General features: G+C 40.6%; 2 protein-coding genes across 3 annotated transcripts in view; one reads left to right on the forward strand and one right to left on the reverse strand.

Moving 5' to 3' along the window:
• LOC103146447 (vesicle-associated membrane protein 2-like) lies at window positions 1-6,682 on the forward strand. The gene is made up of 5 exons (XM_007564380.2): window positions 1-257; window positions 2,482-2,611; window positions 2,811-2,969; window positions 4,453-4,504; window positions 5,231-6,682. Coding segments are annotated over exons 1-5 (360 nt in total). The 5' UTR covers window positions 1-255; the 3' UTR covers window positions 5,248-6,682.
• Window positions 6,580-14,170, reverse strand: part of chd4a (chromodomain helicase DNA binding protein 4a) — a 24,064-nt gene continuing 16,473 nt past the window's right edge. Inside the window, exons 19-41 of one of the 2 annotated variants that reach the window (XM_007564379.2) lie at window positions 13,890-14,063; window positions 13,664-13,805; window positions 13,317-13,448; window positions 13,124-13,241; window positions 12,782-12,906; window positions 12,603-12,695; window positions 12,355-12,493; window positions 11,709-11,878; window positions 11,442-11,619; window positions 11,256-11,345; window positions 11,026-11,117; window positions 10,769-10,902; window positions 10,536-10,680; window positions 9,523-9,676; window positions 9,326-9,435; window positions 9,008-9,248; window positions 8,800-8,865; window positions 8,523-8,705; window positions 8,340-8,448; window positions 8,101-8,233; window positions 7,286-7,481; window positions 7,003-7,172; window positions 6,580-6,912 (exon numbers count right to left, since the gene is read on the reverse strand). In XM_007564379.2, coding sequence (XP_007564441.1) covers window positions 6,898-6,912; window positions 7,003-7,172; window positions 7,286-7,481; window positions 8,101-8,233; window positions 8,340-8,448; window positions 8,523-8,705; window positions 8,800-8,865; window positions 9,008-9,248; window positions 9,326-9,435; window positions 9,523-9,676; window positions 10,536-10,680; window positions 10,769-10,902; window positions 11,026-11,117; window positions 11,256-11,345; window positions 11,442-11,619; window positions 11,709-11,878; window positions 12,355-12,493; window positions 12,603-12,695; window positions 12,782-12,906; window positions 13,124-13,241; window positions 13,317-13,448; window positions 13,664-13,805; window positions 13,890-14,063 — 3,109 coding nt within the window. In that variant the 3' untranslated portion in view covers window positions 6,580-6,897. Of the gene's footprint in view, window positions 6,916-7,002; window positions 7,173-7,285; window positions 7,482-8,100; window positions 8,234-8,339; window positions 8,449-8,522; window positions 8,706-8,799; window positions 8,866-9,007; window positions 9,249-9,325; window positions 9,436-9,522; window positions 9,677-10,535; window positions 10,681-10,768; window positions 10,903-11,025; window positions 11,118-11,255; window positions 11,346-11,441; window positions 11,620-11,708; window positions 11,879-12,354; window positions 12,494-12,602; window positions 12,696-12,781; window positions 12,907-13,123; window positions 13,242-13,316; window positions 13,449-13,663; window positions 13,806-13,889; window positions 14,064-14,170 lie in introns of both variants that reach the window. The other variant, XM_007564377.2, reaches the window with a different exon arrangement.

Here is a 14,170-nt window from a genome sequence, read left to right on the forward strand (position 1 = left end):
TTTACATGACGGACATATTTTGGTTTCTTTCATCTGCGCAATAGTGTTTTTCTTTCTTCAGTCTGAGTAAAGAAAAGAAAACAAAACGAAAAGGTGAATTGAGACATCAGCTAAAAAGGAAACCAGAAGTCATACTCCATTTTTTTATTTTTTATTTTTTTGCATTTAACCAGCAGGGATCACTCTCTCTGCTCTCATCACCCTCACTCTTCATCAGCCCGTCTCTCAGATAATCCTCATCGTCCTGCCGCTGAGATGTGAGTACTCTGTTTTATTTTAAACCTGTCATATATGACTATCCGGGTTCTGTTTTCGGAACCTTAATTTAGTTTAGTGTATAATTCATACATAATCCGAAAAAGAAAACAGTTTTACTCTTTATAAAGTTAGTTTTGTGGTTTTATTTATTTTATCCGAAACTAAGTTTGAAAGCATCTGGAAATTTCTGGGGTGCAGCTCTTCGACCCTGCAGGAGTCTGACCGTGACTCACCGGCTGACTCACCTAAAAAAAAAAAATAAAAAAAAAACTTCATCAGCTGCGATTGGGAAAAGCTCATCTGTGCTGGTACACTTTGCATCAGCTGCTTTTTTTTTAACAAAACAAATGAAACTGTGCTGTTCAAAGAGCCAGACAAAACTCACTGAGTCAATTCAGACTAAAACAATGGATCATAAGCGATTTGGGACTTCTATTGAATAGAAAAACATTCTATCTGTTGGGTTTTTTTCCTCTGGGGGAGGGGACGGCCGATTTTTAATTCCTGCATGTTGATCTCCATCAGTCAGGCAGGGAGGCTGCTGCTGCACAAATCTTTCTCCATTTTGCTTCTGGAAAACAAGCCTCACTGTTAGAGCATAGCAGCAACTCTGGTTAGTGTGATTCTGCTAAGTATGTCTGACTGAAACTTCAAAAACCTCACCAGGTCAAAAACTTTGACATGAATTTGAAACTACAACTTTTCGACAACCTCGCCTTATATGTTGGTTATATAGATAAAGTTAAAGTTGGATGAGTTATGCTTCCATAAAACTGATTTTTTTTTGTCCATATTTACTTAAAAGCAGTGAGAAAATACTGATTTAATATAATATGAATCCACTTCGAAGAAGCATGTATGCAGGTGCTGAATTTAAAGCTTTGCTCGAAAAATCATATCAAAACGAAACCAAATAAAATCAGGGTTCCACGGTGGAGAACTTGCAGCTTTGCAATGAGAAGCTCCCAGATTTAAATCCTTTATTTGGCTTTACTGAAAATTACTGTCTTGGAGAGGTTAGTTTAGATCTCAGCAAATTTTCATCCAAGTTTCAAACAACGAATTTTCACATGAAACTTTTTATCATTAGTGGGTGCCATAAACTCTAATTGTGATTTGTGTTGTGTTTGCAGACAATCTCATTATTGAGGCCATTTGGTTATTTTGTGATTTACATGATTCTGCACTTTGTATTTCACTGCTGGTGATGGTGATGGGCTACATCAGGTAGCATGTAGGTTGTGTCCTTTAGTGATGCATCATGTCTAATTCTGATTGGGTGGTGGGTGACTCTGCTTTGACCACTTGTCACACAATGACTATACATTTTTTGCATTTAATAATATTTTTGGACATGAAATTAATCACCATTCCATTTTATATAAACAATCAATTTAAACTGCAACCAGAGCTGTAAATAAATAGGGATCTCACCTAAAAAAGAAAAAGGAAGTTGGACACTTAAAGTATTTCTCCACCTTCACCCTGCTGAGTGACGTCAAATGGAGGAAATAAATCACTTCAGTCATTGAGTTGACGTCATACATTTTCATTATTACATTAGTTTGACGTCATACATTTTCATTATTACATTAGTTTGACGTCATACATTTTCATTATTACATTAGTTTTTTGGAATGCAATGCTTTTAAGTGTTTGAAATATTATCTTTTCTATTAAAAAAAAATCTTTAATGAGTGGTGCAATATAAATAATCTTCTCATGCTTTGTGTTCACCAAACCTTTTCCATTGAGGGAAAAGGGCTCTATATTGCCTAATTTATATAATTAATGCTTGTTTTCTTCCCATAGTCTTCTTCATGTGACTCATTTAATCTGCACCAAACTGAAATGATAGTTTATCTGCTTGTTTATGGTGGTCTACTTTTGTTTTCTAAGGAAACAGATTTAGTGAATCTGTTAGCCTTTAAAACTTTACCCTGATTGTCTTCTTATGTGGGTCATAATTTGATTACTTTTAACTCATTAAGAGTCATACGCTCCACTTAATTCACTCTTTATTATTTGAAATGTATGCAAGTAGATCTGCTGGCGGCTTTTATGAAATGCTTGCACTCAAATTTGTTCAGTTCTGGTTTGTAAGAGGTTGAGACCAGCTAAATCTTTACTCATTTTGTGATGTTTTTACCAAAGACATCTCTGCTTCTGAAAAGATTGTTTAAGAAAACTCATCATCTCTGATCTTCATCATTTTCACCGCAGGTCGACTCCAGATGCAGCAGGCACTCCTGGAGCTCCAGGGGGTCCGGAAGGTGAGGGAGGCCCTCCGGCTCCGGCCCCAAACCTGACCAGCAACAGACGGCTGCAGCAGACGCAGGCTCAGGTGGACGAGGTGAGCAAACACACATTTAAAGGTTGTTAATGTGCTGTTTTCCTCATTACAAGAACCCAAATATACCATCAAGTATAAAACTGCAGGTGTATCATAAAATGTGAAAACTGGTATTTAAAAACTTGTATCTGCTTGGCTTTTCTCTGACGTATTTGAGCTCAGTCTGAGACAGACTCTGACAGGTGTGTTTGTCCCTCAGGTGGTGGACATCATGCGTGTGAATGTGGACAAAGTCCTGGAGAGAGACCAGAAGCTGTCAGAACTCGACGACCGGGCCGACGCCTTGCAGGCCGGAGCCTCGCAGTTCGAGAGCAGCGCCGCCAAGCTCAAGAACAAGTACTGGTGGAAAAACTGCAAGGTGAGAAGGATTCAAGAGTTCCCCTCATCATGTACCTGCCACACAAATCATGTTTGGTTTAAAACAACGGTAGCATTTCAGGTATTTAAAATAACTGTTCACCATAACACCATGATATCATGAAAAACATATTTTAAATAGCCGTATTTTATTGTTACAATCTGAAAATGTCTAAAATAGCAGTGTAACAGTAATATGTCATAGGTTAAAACAAAAATAATTAATTTGACATAAATGCAGAATCAGACAAAGTTTGATTAACAGACAATATGATTAAAATAAAAAAGAAAAATTGAATCTCAATACTTTGTTTTCTGATTCAGAAGAATGAGATTTAAGGTCATTTTTTTATTACTTTCCTATGTCCAGTCTCAACAACCTCATCGTGTCTCTACATTTGTGGTGATTCTAGACAAACTAAACCAAGTTACTTATCAAAAACAAATTTGTTGCGCAAACCTGGCTACAATTTTATAATCCTCGTTAACATAAAGCAGGCGCTATTGTTAAGTTTTATAAAAACATCTTCCTCAGATGGTGTAAAAATGTCGCTGAAGTTTGGAATATCACCCTGAATAAAAATAGAAACACTTCCCAGCTGCCATTTCTGCTCTCCCATCACCATCCGTCCACACCGTTTATCCATCCTTCCATTTATTCATCCACTTTTATTGGACCTGGTTTCCGGCCGCTGGGCTCCGCCTCATTCTGTGCGGTTCGTTTGGCCCAATCCGTGGCAGAGTGAAGGCAGATTCGCTCTGCCATTGTCAGTCTGTTAGACTGACGGGGAAGCCAGAAAGAGAGGAAGGAAAATCTCAATCTGGATTACAGTGACGGCCTGGGATTAGAGAGCCAGCTGTGATCTGTGACGTAACTCCTCCTCTCCAACATTCGGACTCGGCTTCGGTCATGAGAACCTCCACTGATGTAATAATGTCTCAATAAGTACAACATATTAGGTTATAACAGATTGAAGGTTTTCATTGAGCTTTAGATTTCACCACTTTCAAAGTAGGGTGTGTTATTTACAAACCTTTATACACACACACTGCGAGCCCTAGTATCACGTTGACACCCGTCTCTCTTTCCATGCTCTTGTATTTATTAATCTCTTTCAGCCCTCCCCCTCTCAGAGGGGATGTGATTTCCTGTCAATGTCTTTGTTTCATGCATTGAACAACATTTATATTTATACATTTGGGGGGAAAAAAGTGAAGAAATGTTTGTGATCACTGCATGCAGCCTCAATGCAGATATATTTACATTAGATTCTGCAACAGCTGGAATCCTGTCTAAGCACTTTTAGGGGCCAATGGAAAAACAAAGAACAAATCAATCAAATACAAACTTCCTAACATCTTGTGTCACGTTTGTTTATATTTTTGGCATGCTCAATTTTCAGTTTCTATTACTTCCTGTATGTCCAAAACAGAACCAAAATCCCACTTGACCTAAAAAGTGCTGCTGTTGTTTTTGTTGCCAGATGATGATCATGATGGCGGTTATAGGAGTTATATGTGTCGGCGTCGTCTTCTGTAAGTATAACACAATGAAAAAATCACTTCGACTCAGTTATTGTATTACAATAACGCAAATCACTGTACAATGTAAACAAACAAAAAAAACTGATGTTTAATTTATATTGGACACAAATGAGCCATCAGAGGCCAAACAGTGTTTGTTTTGTTCATAAAATGTTCAAAGTTTTAATGCATAAACATTTTACAACTTTAATCTTCAGTGTATTTCCAAATAAAATTGTGTATAACTTTGAAAGAGAAAAATATGACTTTAAAGATTTTTGAATAAATAAACATCTAGTGTATTTGTATTCTCCTTTATTATGATACACTTAAATGAAAATGTCAAGCTGTGCGTAATTTAATCTTTTCATAAATGCATTTTTTTGGGGACTTGCTCAGAATGATCTTTTTTCTTCTACTTCAGAAGTGCACCGTTTTGTGTTGCTTTACCTCATAAAATCTCACTGACACTTTAAAATTTGGTTGTAATGTGAGAAAATGTTAAAAGTTCAAATGTTATCAAAACATTTTCAAGGCACCATAAAAATAATACGTACACATTGCATTTTTTTGTCCGTATCAGAGCGCTATGCCACCTTTGCTTCCAGAGCATGAGGAATATTCTTTGCATTTCTTTGGCAATGAATTTTTATTATTTTTTTGTAAGAAAATAATTTCTGCTCTATATTGGAAATCTCTTACCAATGTAAGTGTTTCTTTCCTGTTCTCTATATTTAGTATATTTCTTCTACTGAGCTGCTTTTCAAGAATGGAGATGCAAGTCCCAGGACGAGTCTGCACCAACGAACGCTACCGCACCAAACCGAGTCTTTCCTCAGTGCGCCTCCTCTTCCTCAGCGACCTCTATGCATGGCCTTTAATGTGCTCCTCCTGTCCTCTTTGCAATGAGCAGGTTTACAGATTAAAACAAAGGGTCACTATAATCAGTTGGTTTTGTTTGGGTGAGTTGTAGAAAGTCAGAAAGGTTTATGGATTTAAGATTCATGACAGAAAAATTAGCCAACGTGACGTAACCTCTGTTTTATCTAAATCGCATCACTTCCTGAAGCTGGCAGCTTCATGTTTTGGATTCAGTCACGAATCAGTGGAGTTCCTTCTGCCTCTTTCAAGAGTATTTGGAGCTGTAACCTTTATTTCACAGAAGCCACTGTCATACAATAACTACTTAGTAGTTTTATAAATAATTGACATGGTCAAAATTATGTCAAGCTTTTTGAATTCTGAAGCAGCTTTGAGCATTAAGGTGCAGCAGAATCACAGCATGTCATTGACATAAATGTCCTTCCAGTCCTTGCCTATTGAAATTATGTGAAAAATGTCATGTTTTGTGTGTTGAGCCAAAGAGAACCACTGATAAGAGAAGCAGAGTGTTTGTGGCCGATTGTAGATTAGAATTTTACTCCTATTATATTACAAAGAAATCAAGTTGTGCACCTGGTAAGACTAACATCTATATACATCATATGGGTTATTTTTAAGGAACACTAAAAGACAGCCACACCTAAAATATATTGCTGTATACGCTGTTAAAACATGGCTGAAACTCCGAGCCCTTGCTGTACGTCAGTGTCACTCTGTTGGTGCTGCTACTGATTTTAAACAACCCAACTTCTGTTTGAACCGTTTTCTGTTTGCTTTCACCCGTCCTGTGTTTAACTTCTGTGTTGTGAGTCGACTTGTAGTTTCCATGCTTTGGATGTGCAACACATTAGTTCCCAGAACTTTTTTTTGTTGAATTTTCATGGATGAAAACACTCATTTATGCTATGTACCGTTGAAATGAATACGTTTAATTCCAGACTGGCTGCTTGACACTTCGAGAAAATTCTAATAAATTAGTATTTGCTTTCAATTGTCTTTTCTCTACTAGGATGTTTTGTACCAAACTTGAGTTTCATCATGTAAAGTTGAGGTTATTTTTTTAATACTGTTTTTGATCAACTCAGATTACCAAAATTAACTGTTTTTGCTAAATTCCTGAACAGTAAGCAAAGTGATATTTTAAAGCTAAGTACTATTTCTTTTTCTTATTTTATTTCAGCCATCAAAACCAAACAAAAAACTTTATTACATTTTTTTATTTAGGTCCCAAAAAAACCATCATAATAACATTATATCAATAATATTAATAAAGAAATTGAAAAAAAAAAAAAAAAAAAAGGCGGAAAATACTTTAAAAAAAAACTTCTGTCCACAGCCTCATTTTTTGGGACAGGGAGGAGATCTGATCCTCCAGAGAAACTCTGTAAAGTCCATTTTGGGGGTGAAAAGTGAACAGGACGTGGCTTCAAGCTCGGAGCACGGCGACTCGTTCTGCTGTGCACCAATCAGGAATGTTGATGTGAGGCAGGGGGTGGTTCTTGAGGTTAGAGACGATTTTCAGTCTACTGCTGCGGCATCTGCTGCACAATACATCACAAAACAAACAAATCATTTCAGCTAATTCAGCTTTGAAGCAAACAAACTAAATTAAACTTCTATCCTGCTACCTGCTGCGTCTGCGTCTGTGTTTCTGGTCCTCGGCTCGCTAGGCGGCTCAGGATGTTCCTCTCAGACATCTGGAGTCGGACAGCAACCGGCGGTATCCGGGCGATGGTTGCTGGGAGGCGGGTCACGTCCGCCTTCATGTCACTCAGCAGCTCTTCCAACTGCTTTAGCACTGAAAACACAGAAAGCATTAATATTTATAAAATATAAATCATTTATAAAACTATAAAAAAAAAAAAAAAACTGGTGCCATTTAGTCAGATCTTTGTGGAGCGTCGGTTGTACCTTTGTGCAGGACGGCGTTGGCCGGTTTGTTCCCGGACATGGACTCCTTGCTTAAGTGCTGGTGGGACTCGGCCAGACACTCCACCTCGCTGAAGCGGGTGTTCAGGGCCATGGAGGGGTGAGAGGGATCCTCTGACATGTTGAGGTAGGCGGCGCGACGCAGCTGTTCCTCGATCACCAGCGCCTGCTCCAACAGCTGGAGATGAGACAGAAAGGTGCATCTTTTAAAATACTTACAATGTTCCTGCTCTTTGTGTTTGATTAAATATAAATATACAGATAAATAAAGTGATTGGTTAAAAAAAATTTAATGAATCAAAGTTGGAAAAGTGAATGTATGGATCAATGGATAACAGACAAAAGAAAAGGATATATGGTTTGGTGGAAGAAAGAAAGAGCAGAAGAAAAACAAAAGAGTGAATGAAATAAATGGAGTGAAAGAAAGCAGAAAGAGGGAGAGAGCAGAATAAAAGGAAAGAAGGGAAAGCAGAAAAAATAGTGAAAGAAAGAAAAAATTAAAGTGCAAAAGAAAGCAAAGGAAAAGGGTAAAAAGATGAAAGAATGAAAAAGAAGTACAACAGATGCAATAACAGAAAAATCGATGAATGAAAAAAAAAAGATGAATGGATGTATGGACAGAATGTATAGATGGAGAAGAAAGAAAAAACAGACAATGATGAAAATCATACACATCAATGGATGGACAGATAATGTTCAAACATTATGAAACTTGGATGGATGGAATTATGATTGATAGAAATTTATAACCTCAGATATTTTTTCTTTAGGTATTGCATGTGTAAAATATTTGCTACCTTGAACCTTCGGGCCAGGAACTTGTTCTTGATTTCCAGAAAGTTGCCCCTGTTCATCTCCCCTTTGAACGGCTCGTTGAGGATGGCAAACCTCACGTCGTTCTGGATGTCCTGCCAGCGGGCGTAGCCGTGTCTGGAGGGATCAGCGGTCAGGGGAACAAACGTCCAACCAGGGCGGCCTCCGGTAAAACTACATCGACATAACGGAGTCCAGGATCACTCCGGTCGGAAAAGGATACTGTATGATGCCGGCCAGCAGCCAGTAGTCATGGCGACGGTGCCAGATCTCATTGGTTTTCTTGGTAACCGTGGCGGCGCGCTCCTCGTTCTGCCATAAAGAGTGCAGCTCTAAAGGAAAAGGAGCCGTTAGTGATTTGGAACAGAATCCTGAAACTAACCCGACTTCCTGTCTGTGTTCGTACCTGTGAATCCTCCATCTGCGATGTTGAACATGAATCGGGTTTTGGCTTTCTTCTTCTCCTCGCTCACGCCGCTGGCGGTGGAAGCTGCCGCTGCCGCCGTAGCCACGCCCTCTTTGCTGCCGTCTCCGTTCTGCAGCTTGGCCGCCTCCTCTGGTTTTGGAGTTTCTTTCTCCTCCTTCACGTCTTCAAAAGAAAAAAAACAAAACAAAAACAGAAGAGTCACCACCAGACGTCATATCAGAGCTGGCACTTAACAGGTTAAATCTACAAAAGTTACCTTTCTTTTCTTCTGCAGGAGGAGTGGTGTCCATCTTTTCAGGCTTCTCTTCCTTCTTTTCCTCTCCTGTAGGATGAAAACATTAATTAGAACAAACTTTATTAAGACTGCAGCAGAGCTAGCACAAGCAAACGGCTTTTAGAAATGTTGCACAAAAAAAACATTCTTTGCAAATTTAAGAACAAAAAAAAAGCCTTGAAAATCTCACCTTTGACTTCAGGCTCCTCAGGTTTGACTTCTGACGGCTCCGTCTTTTCATCTACAGCTGGTTTGTCTTCCTCTCTTCCCTCTGCGCTCTTTTTCTCTCCCTCTCCTTCCTCTCCTTCCTTTTCTTTTGCGCTCTCCGCTTCGCCGTTGCTCGGTTTGTCCGTCTCCATCGGCTCCTCGCCGTTTTTCTTATCCTGCGTCTCCACAGGGACCTTCTCATCGTCGTCCGGGATGGCGATAACCTGTCGGCATCATGGATAAATCAGATTCAAGTCTTTGCACATTTTTTCAAACCCTACCTTCTTCTTAAATTCTTTACCTCGCTGCTGGCCTTAGCTGGCTCTTTGCCGTTTTTATCTGCCTCGCCTTCTTTCTTTGCGTCTTTCTCTCCATCCTTTGATGCCTCGTCATTCTTCACCGAGTCATCAGCTAGAAACAGACACTCGCGTTACATTGGATTTGTTTTCCTCCACACCCTCAACAGAAACATCTTCACCTCGGAGGCTAAGCTGGTACCTGGAGCAGGAGTGTTGGGCTGTGTGTCGGCGGGGGTCCCGGTGGACGGGGTTTTCCCTGGAGAGTCCGGCTGAGCCGCGGCCCTCTTGTTCTCCTCCAGGTCGGCCATCCAGGGCATGGACCACTGACCGTTGACGTGCTCAAACTCCTGGACCTGGAAGGTAAAGAGACGCCATCCGGTCAGAGCTTTGGTTACAATTTACAGGATGGATTTTTCAGTTATTTAATAGGGGGGGGAAAATCCACATAAAGAAACACGCAGAGGTGCTCAGTGCTCTTTTACTCAAAGAGTTAGATTTGAAGGTGGGAATGGTATAAAATAACATGTCCACTATTAATTTGGTACTGTAGAAAGTCCGTGATGCTGTGGTCACTGTAGGCCACCCACTGTAGCTAATGGTGTCCCTCAGGGGGTTGACTTAGGACTTTTTCATTTACTTCAACAGAAATGTAACTGTTTCAGATTTTCATTTTTATGCTGATGATGCAGTTATCAACAAGCACATCTGCCATCAATTTCTACTTTTCAAGGTTTACAGACTAAATGAGTCTCAACAATAAAAAGTATATCAGGCCTTTCGACTTGATGACGTCAGTGGAAAAAATAAAAAATTAAATTTTTGCAACCTTTATCACTGTATTGACTGCAGTGGAATGACATATGCAGATTTCTTGTTAGCACTTAGATGCTTTGAATATTTGTCATGGAGTTTGATAAAAAATAAGAAATGTTGTAACTCATATTATTCAAGGTTCTTCATTGAGTTGGTGAAGACGGATGTCTCCAGGTAGAGATATCTGGCTGTAAATGGTTTGCTTAATAGTCTTACCTTAAAAAAAGATTATATCAATATATACGTTTCTTTTTGTCCTGTCCCAGCTCGTACAGCTGCTTGAATCGTGCTCTATATATTAAAATTATTCTTAATTTTCTCAACTAAAACCAGCTGCTGCCTTATTGGGGTGAAATATCCATGTTAATTACTCCATTAATAATCAAACCAAAAACATACTTTTTTGCGTATAAGTGACATGACGCCGATGCGTGTGAGGACATGTTGCCGGGACAACCCTTCTCTGGGGACGCCATCTGCGAAAGTCTCAGCTCCGTCTGCTCCGGGTTCGCACAGGTGGCGCATGAACAGAGAGACGTAAGCCCTGCAGAGGGAGGAAAAACCAGATCTGAGAAAATGTCCTTCGCTCTTCATGTTCAACAGAAAAAGAAAAAAAAAAAAAAGTAACTTACTTGAATTCTTTCTCAGATTTCCCCCGCAGGTCTCGGACCAGCCACTGGGTGGTGAAGGCGTCCTGCGGAGGCATCCCATAACGCATCACTGCGTTCAGGAAGGCCTTCCTCTGCCGAGAATTGAAACCCAACACCTGGAAAACAGCAGGAGGCTCAGATTTCACTCAGGTGCTTTCTGTTGGATTTCTAAAACCAGTCGCTGTGTTGCTTTTTGAAATGTTTGTAGGATTCAAACAGTCTAAAGAAGAGCGGCTCACCTCAATGTTGCCTCCAACCCTGGCCAGCAGGGGGGGCAGTGGTTTGTCCTTGTCGTTCCTCAGGCCCTTCCTGTTGGGCCTGCGAGAGTTGGCTGCAGAAAAGAAAACAGAGATACTGAAGACTCCACAACCAATCAGCTGAATAACACATCATATTTTAATTTCCTGTGAGTGAGCTTGTTAAGAGTTGTGCCTGGAAAAACCTATATTGCAAGTTTTTAGATTCTTACCCTCTGATCTCTCATCAAAGTCTTCATCCCCTTCCTCAGACGCCACAGAGTAATCCGACTGTCCATCAGACTGGTCGTCCTGCCAATCAGCTTCAAGAAAAAAAATAACAAAAATATATTTTCAATCAATGAGAGGCCTACTGAAATGTAACTCAAGCTCAGAGAATTAAAAGAAAAAAGGCCTACCTCTGTCTTCCTGTGACCCGTCGTTGTAGTTGACCTGCTTGCGGATGCGTTTGCCTTTGCCCAGGTTTCTGGCCAGGTCCTCCTGCTGCTGCTCATAGTGGTGCCGCAGCAGCTTCTCCCAGTAGTCTGGGTCGACGCTCTCCTCCTGCTTGATGATTTCTCGCTGCACTTCCTCCTCCTGAGCACCGCAGAAGTAGGGTAGCAATAAGAAAGTCGGGCTGGACTGAGGGGGGTTTCCACGGCGACCCCACCGGGCCACAGACTCACCTCTTCCTCCTCGTCTTTGACCACATACTGAGCCACTTTGAAGGAGCTCAGGTATTCGTTCATGCTCTGCAGCTCCGTGTCGTCGGTGGCGTCCTGATTGCGGTCGAGAAGTCGCTCGATGGCTTTGTCGTCGTAGTGGATGATGCTGCTGTCCTCCTCTTTGTTCTCACCTGAGGACAAATGTGTCAACATTGATTGTTCAGGTCAGGATCCCCAAACATGTTTCAAGTCGAAACTCCATACTTTTCCAAACTCCAGATTGCTCCAACAGTTAAAAGTTTAAGCTTTAAATATGGAAATGTTACACGACGGACGGACGGACGGACGGACGGACGGACGGACGGACGGACGGACGGACGGACGGATATCAAGTATCATAGCCAGATACTTGATAAGGTAAATTATTAGAAAGACTAAGACAGAAAGAAGTTTCATTCATTCGTCCATAATTACATGTGCAATGTCAGGAAAAGGACTCCGACTGGAACAACTTTTTTTTTTTTTCCTCAAATCTAAACATGAATTATGTAGGTTTGTGCATGAATTTGGGAATTACAAAGATTTTCTGATTTATTTTCTCCAAATCTGAGGAAGTCAGATCATTTCCCAGACTTTTTAAAGCCGTCTGCCGGCCACACATCTTCACCTTCTCCGTCGTCCTTGAACAGCTCTTCTGTTCCAAACTTGAGAATGTCGTCCAGCTCCTGTTTAGACATGGAGCCCGTCTTGGATCCAAGACCGGGTCGGACCACCAGGTGAGTCAACATCATCTTCTTCTTGGCCACCTGAAACAAGAGATCCAGAGATGAAGATGTGAAGTTTTTGTAGTTTTACGACTGTAAAGGCTGAAACATTTTACCTGAGAACTAAAATATATTAAATTGTGCCAATTACCTGAGTAATCCTCTCCTCCACTGAGGCCTTAGTGACAAATCTGTAGATCATGACCTTTCTGTTCTGACCGATACGATGAGCTCTGCTGAAGGCCTGAGAGCCGACAAAGAGGCAGACATGATTAATCTGACAACCAGCGTATTTAATATTTAATAAGGAAAGCAGCAACGAGGCTTTACCTGGATGTCATTGTGAGGATTCCAGTCCGAGTCGTAAATGATGACTGTGTCGGCTGTGGCCAGATTGATTCCCAGACCTCCGGCTCTCGTGGACAACAAGAAGGCAAACTGCTGAGCGCCGGGAGCTGAGGGACGAAGGAGGAAACGGTAAATACTTGTTCTGTATTTGTTTAGAATCTGCCTGTGAAAAGACGCAACAATAAGGATTTTTGTAAAGTTTTTGATGCAGATTTTAATTTCTCTTTTGGAGCTATGGTATAAGACAGTATAAAAATAGTTAGATATTTTTCCTGTCTTGCGTTTCCAATTATTTCTTCTAGAAAGCTACAAAAGAAATCTGACCGTTAAAACGATCGATGGCTTCCTGTCTCATCCCGCCGGTGATTCCTCCGTCAATCCGCTCATATTTGTACCCTTCATTTTCCAAGAAGTCCTCCAACAGATCCAACATCTTGGTCATCTGCACAAGAACAAACAACAAACTGTTAAATAGAAAGGACAATTAAACTCAACCTGCTTTTCTACAGCTGCTGACCTGTGAGAAAATGAGGACTCTGTGTCCTCCTTCCTTCAGCTTCCTCATCATCTTCTGCAGCAGCATCAGTTTTCCAGATGACTTTGTGAGAGCGCTCCCGTCGTACATCCCATTGGGCATCTTTGGCGCTTCCTGTTTGGTGTGAAAAATTAAACACGCGATTTTAAAACAAGAAATAATTTAGCTGAGCAACTGAAAACAATGATAAATTCTCATCTAAACTTCATTCAGAGGATCCTTTGTTTTTTCCCTCATTCAGTTTTTTTTTTTTTAATAAATAAGAGTTTTTTGTCCAAGGATTTGCAAATTCTTTTATAAGGAGAGATGATGGTTTCTCCAGCTCATACCATAGCTGCTGCAGGAAAGAGGTAGGGGTGGTTGCAGCACTTTTTCAGGTCCATGACGACGTTCAGCAGAGAAACCTGGTTTCCTCCACCTTTCGTGTTGAGGGCCTCAAAGTTTTTCGTCAAGATAAATTTGTAGTATTTTCTGCAAAAGGGTAAAGAAAAATTAGACATCAGGATTCAAATCCAACTAAATCATTTCGACTGTAGATCACTGCTCCAGACTAACTTCTGCATGGGACTGAGCTCCACCCGGACGATGAGCTCGGTTTTGGAGGGCATGTGCTTGAAGACGTCGGCCTTCAGCCTCCTGAGCATGTGCGGACCCAGCATGTCGTGAAGCTTCTTGATCTGATCCTCCTTAGCAATGTCGGCAAACTCTTCCAGAAAGACCTCCAGGTTGCTGCAGGTGGAAAACAAACATGGATTAAGTTTGCATGTTTTTGTCTTTTCTGGTATTTTTACACAAAGTGTATAAAAAAAATATATTGGTTTGTTTGCTTACATGAG

This window comes from Poecilia formosa, unplaced genomic scaffold, assembly GCF_000485575.1.
Source record: "Poecilia formosa unplaced genomic scaffold, Poecilia_formosa-5.1.2 Scaffold158, whole genome shotgun sequence".
In the NCBI taxonomy this organism is placed as follows: domain Eukaryota; kingdom Metazoa; phylum Chordata; class Actinopteri; order Cyprinodontiformes; family Poeciliidae; genus Poecilia; species Poecilia formosa.

Coding starts and splice junctions, on each gene's coding strand:
- LOC103146447 (XM_007564380.2), top strand. Junction 2,612..2,810: donor CGCAGGCTCAGGTGGACGAG/GTGAGCAAACAC, acceptor TTTGTCCCTCAG/GTGGTGGACATCATGCGTGT. Junction 2,970..4,452: donor ACTGGTGGAAAAACTGCAAG/GTGAGAAGGATT, acceptor TTTTGTTGCCAG/ATGATGATCATGATGGCGGT.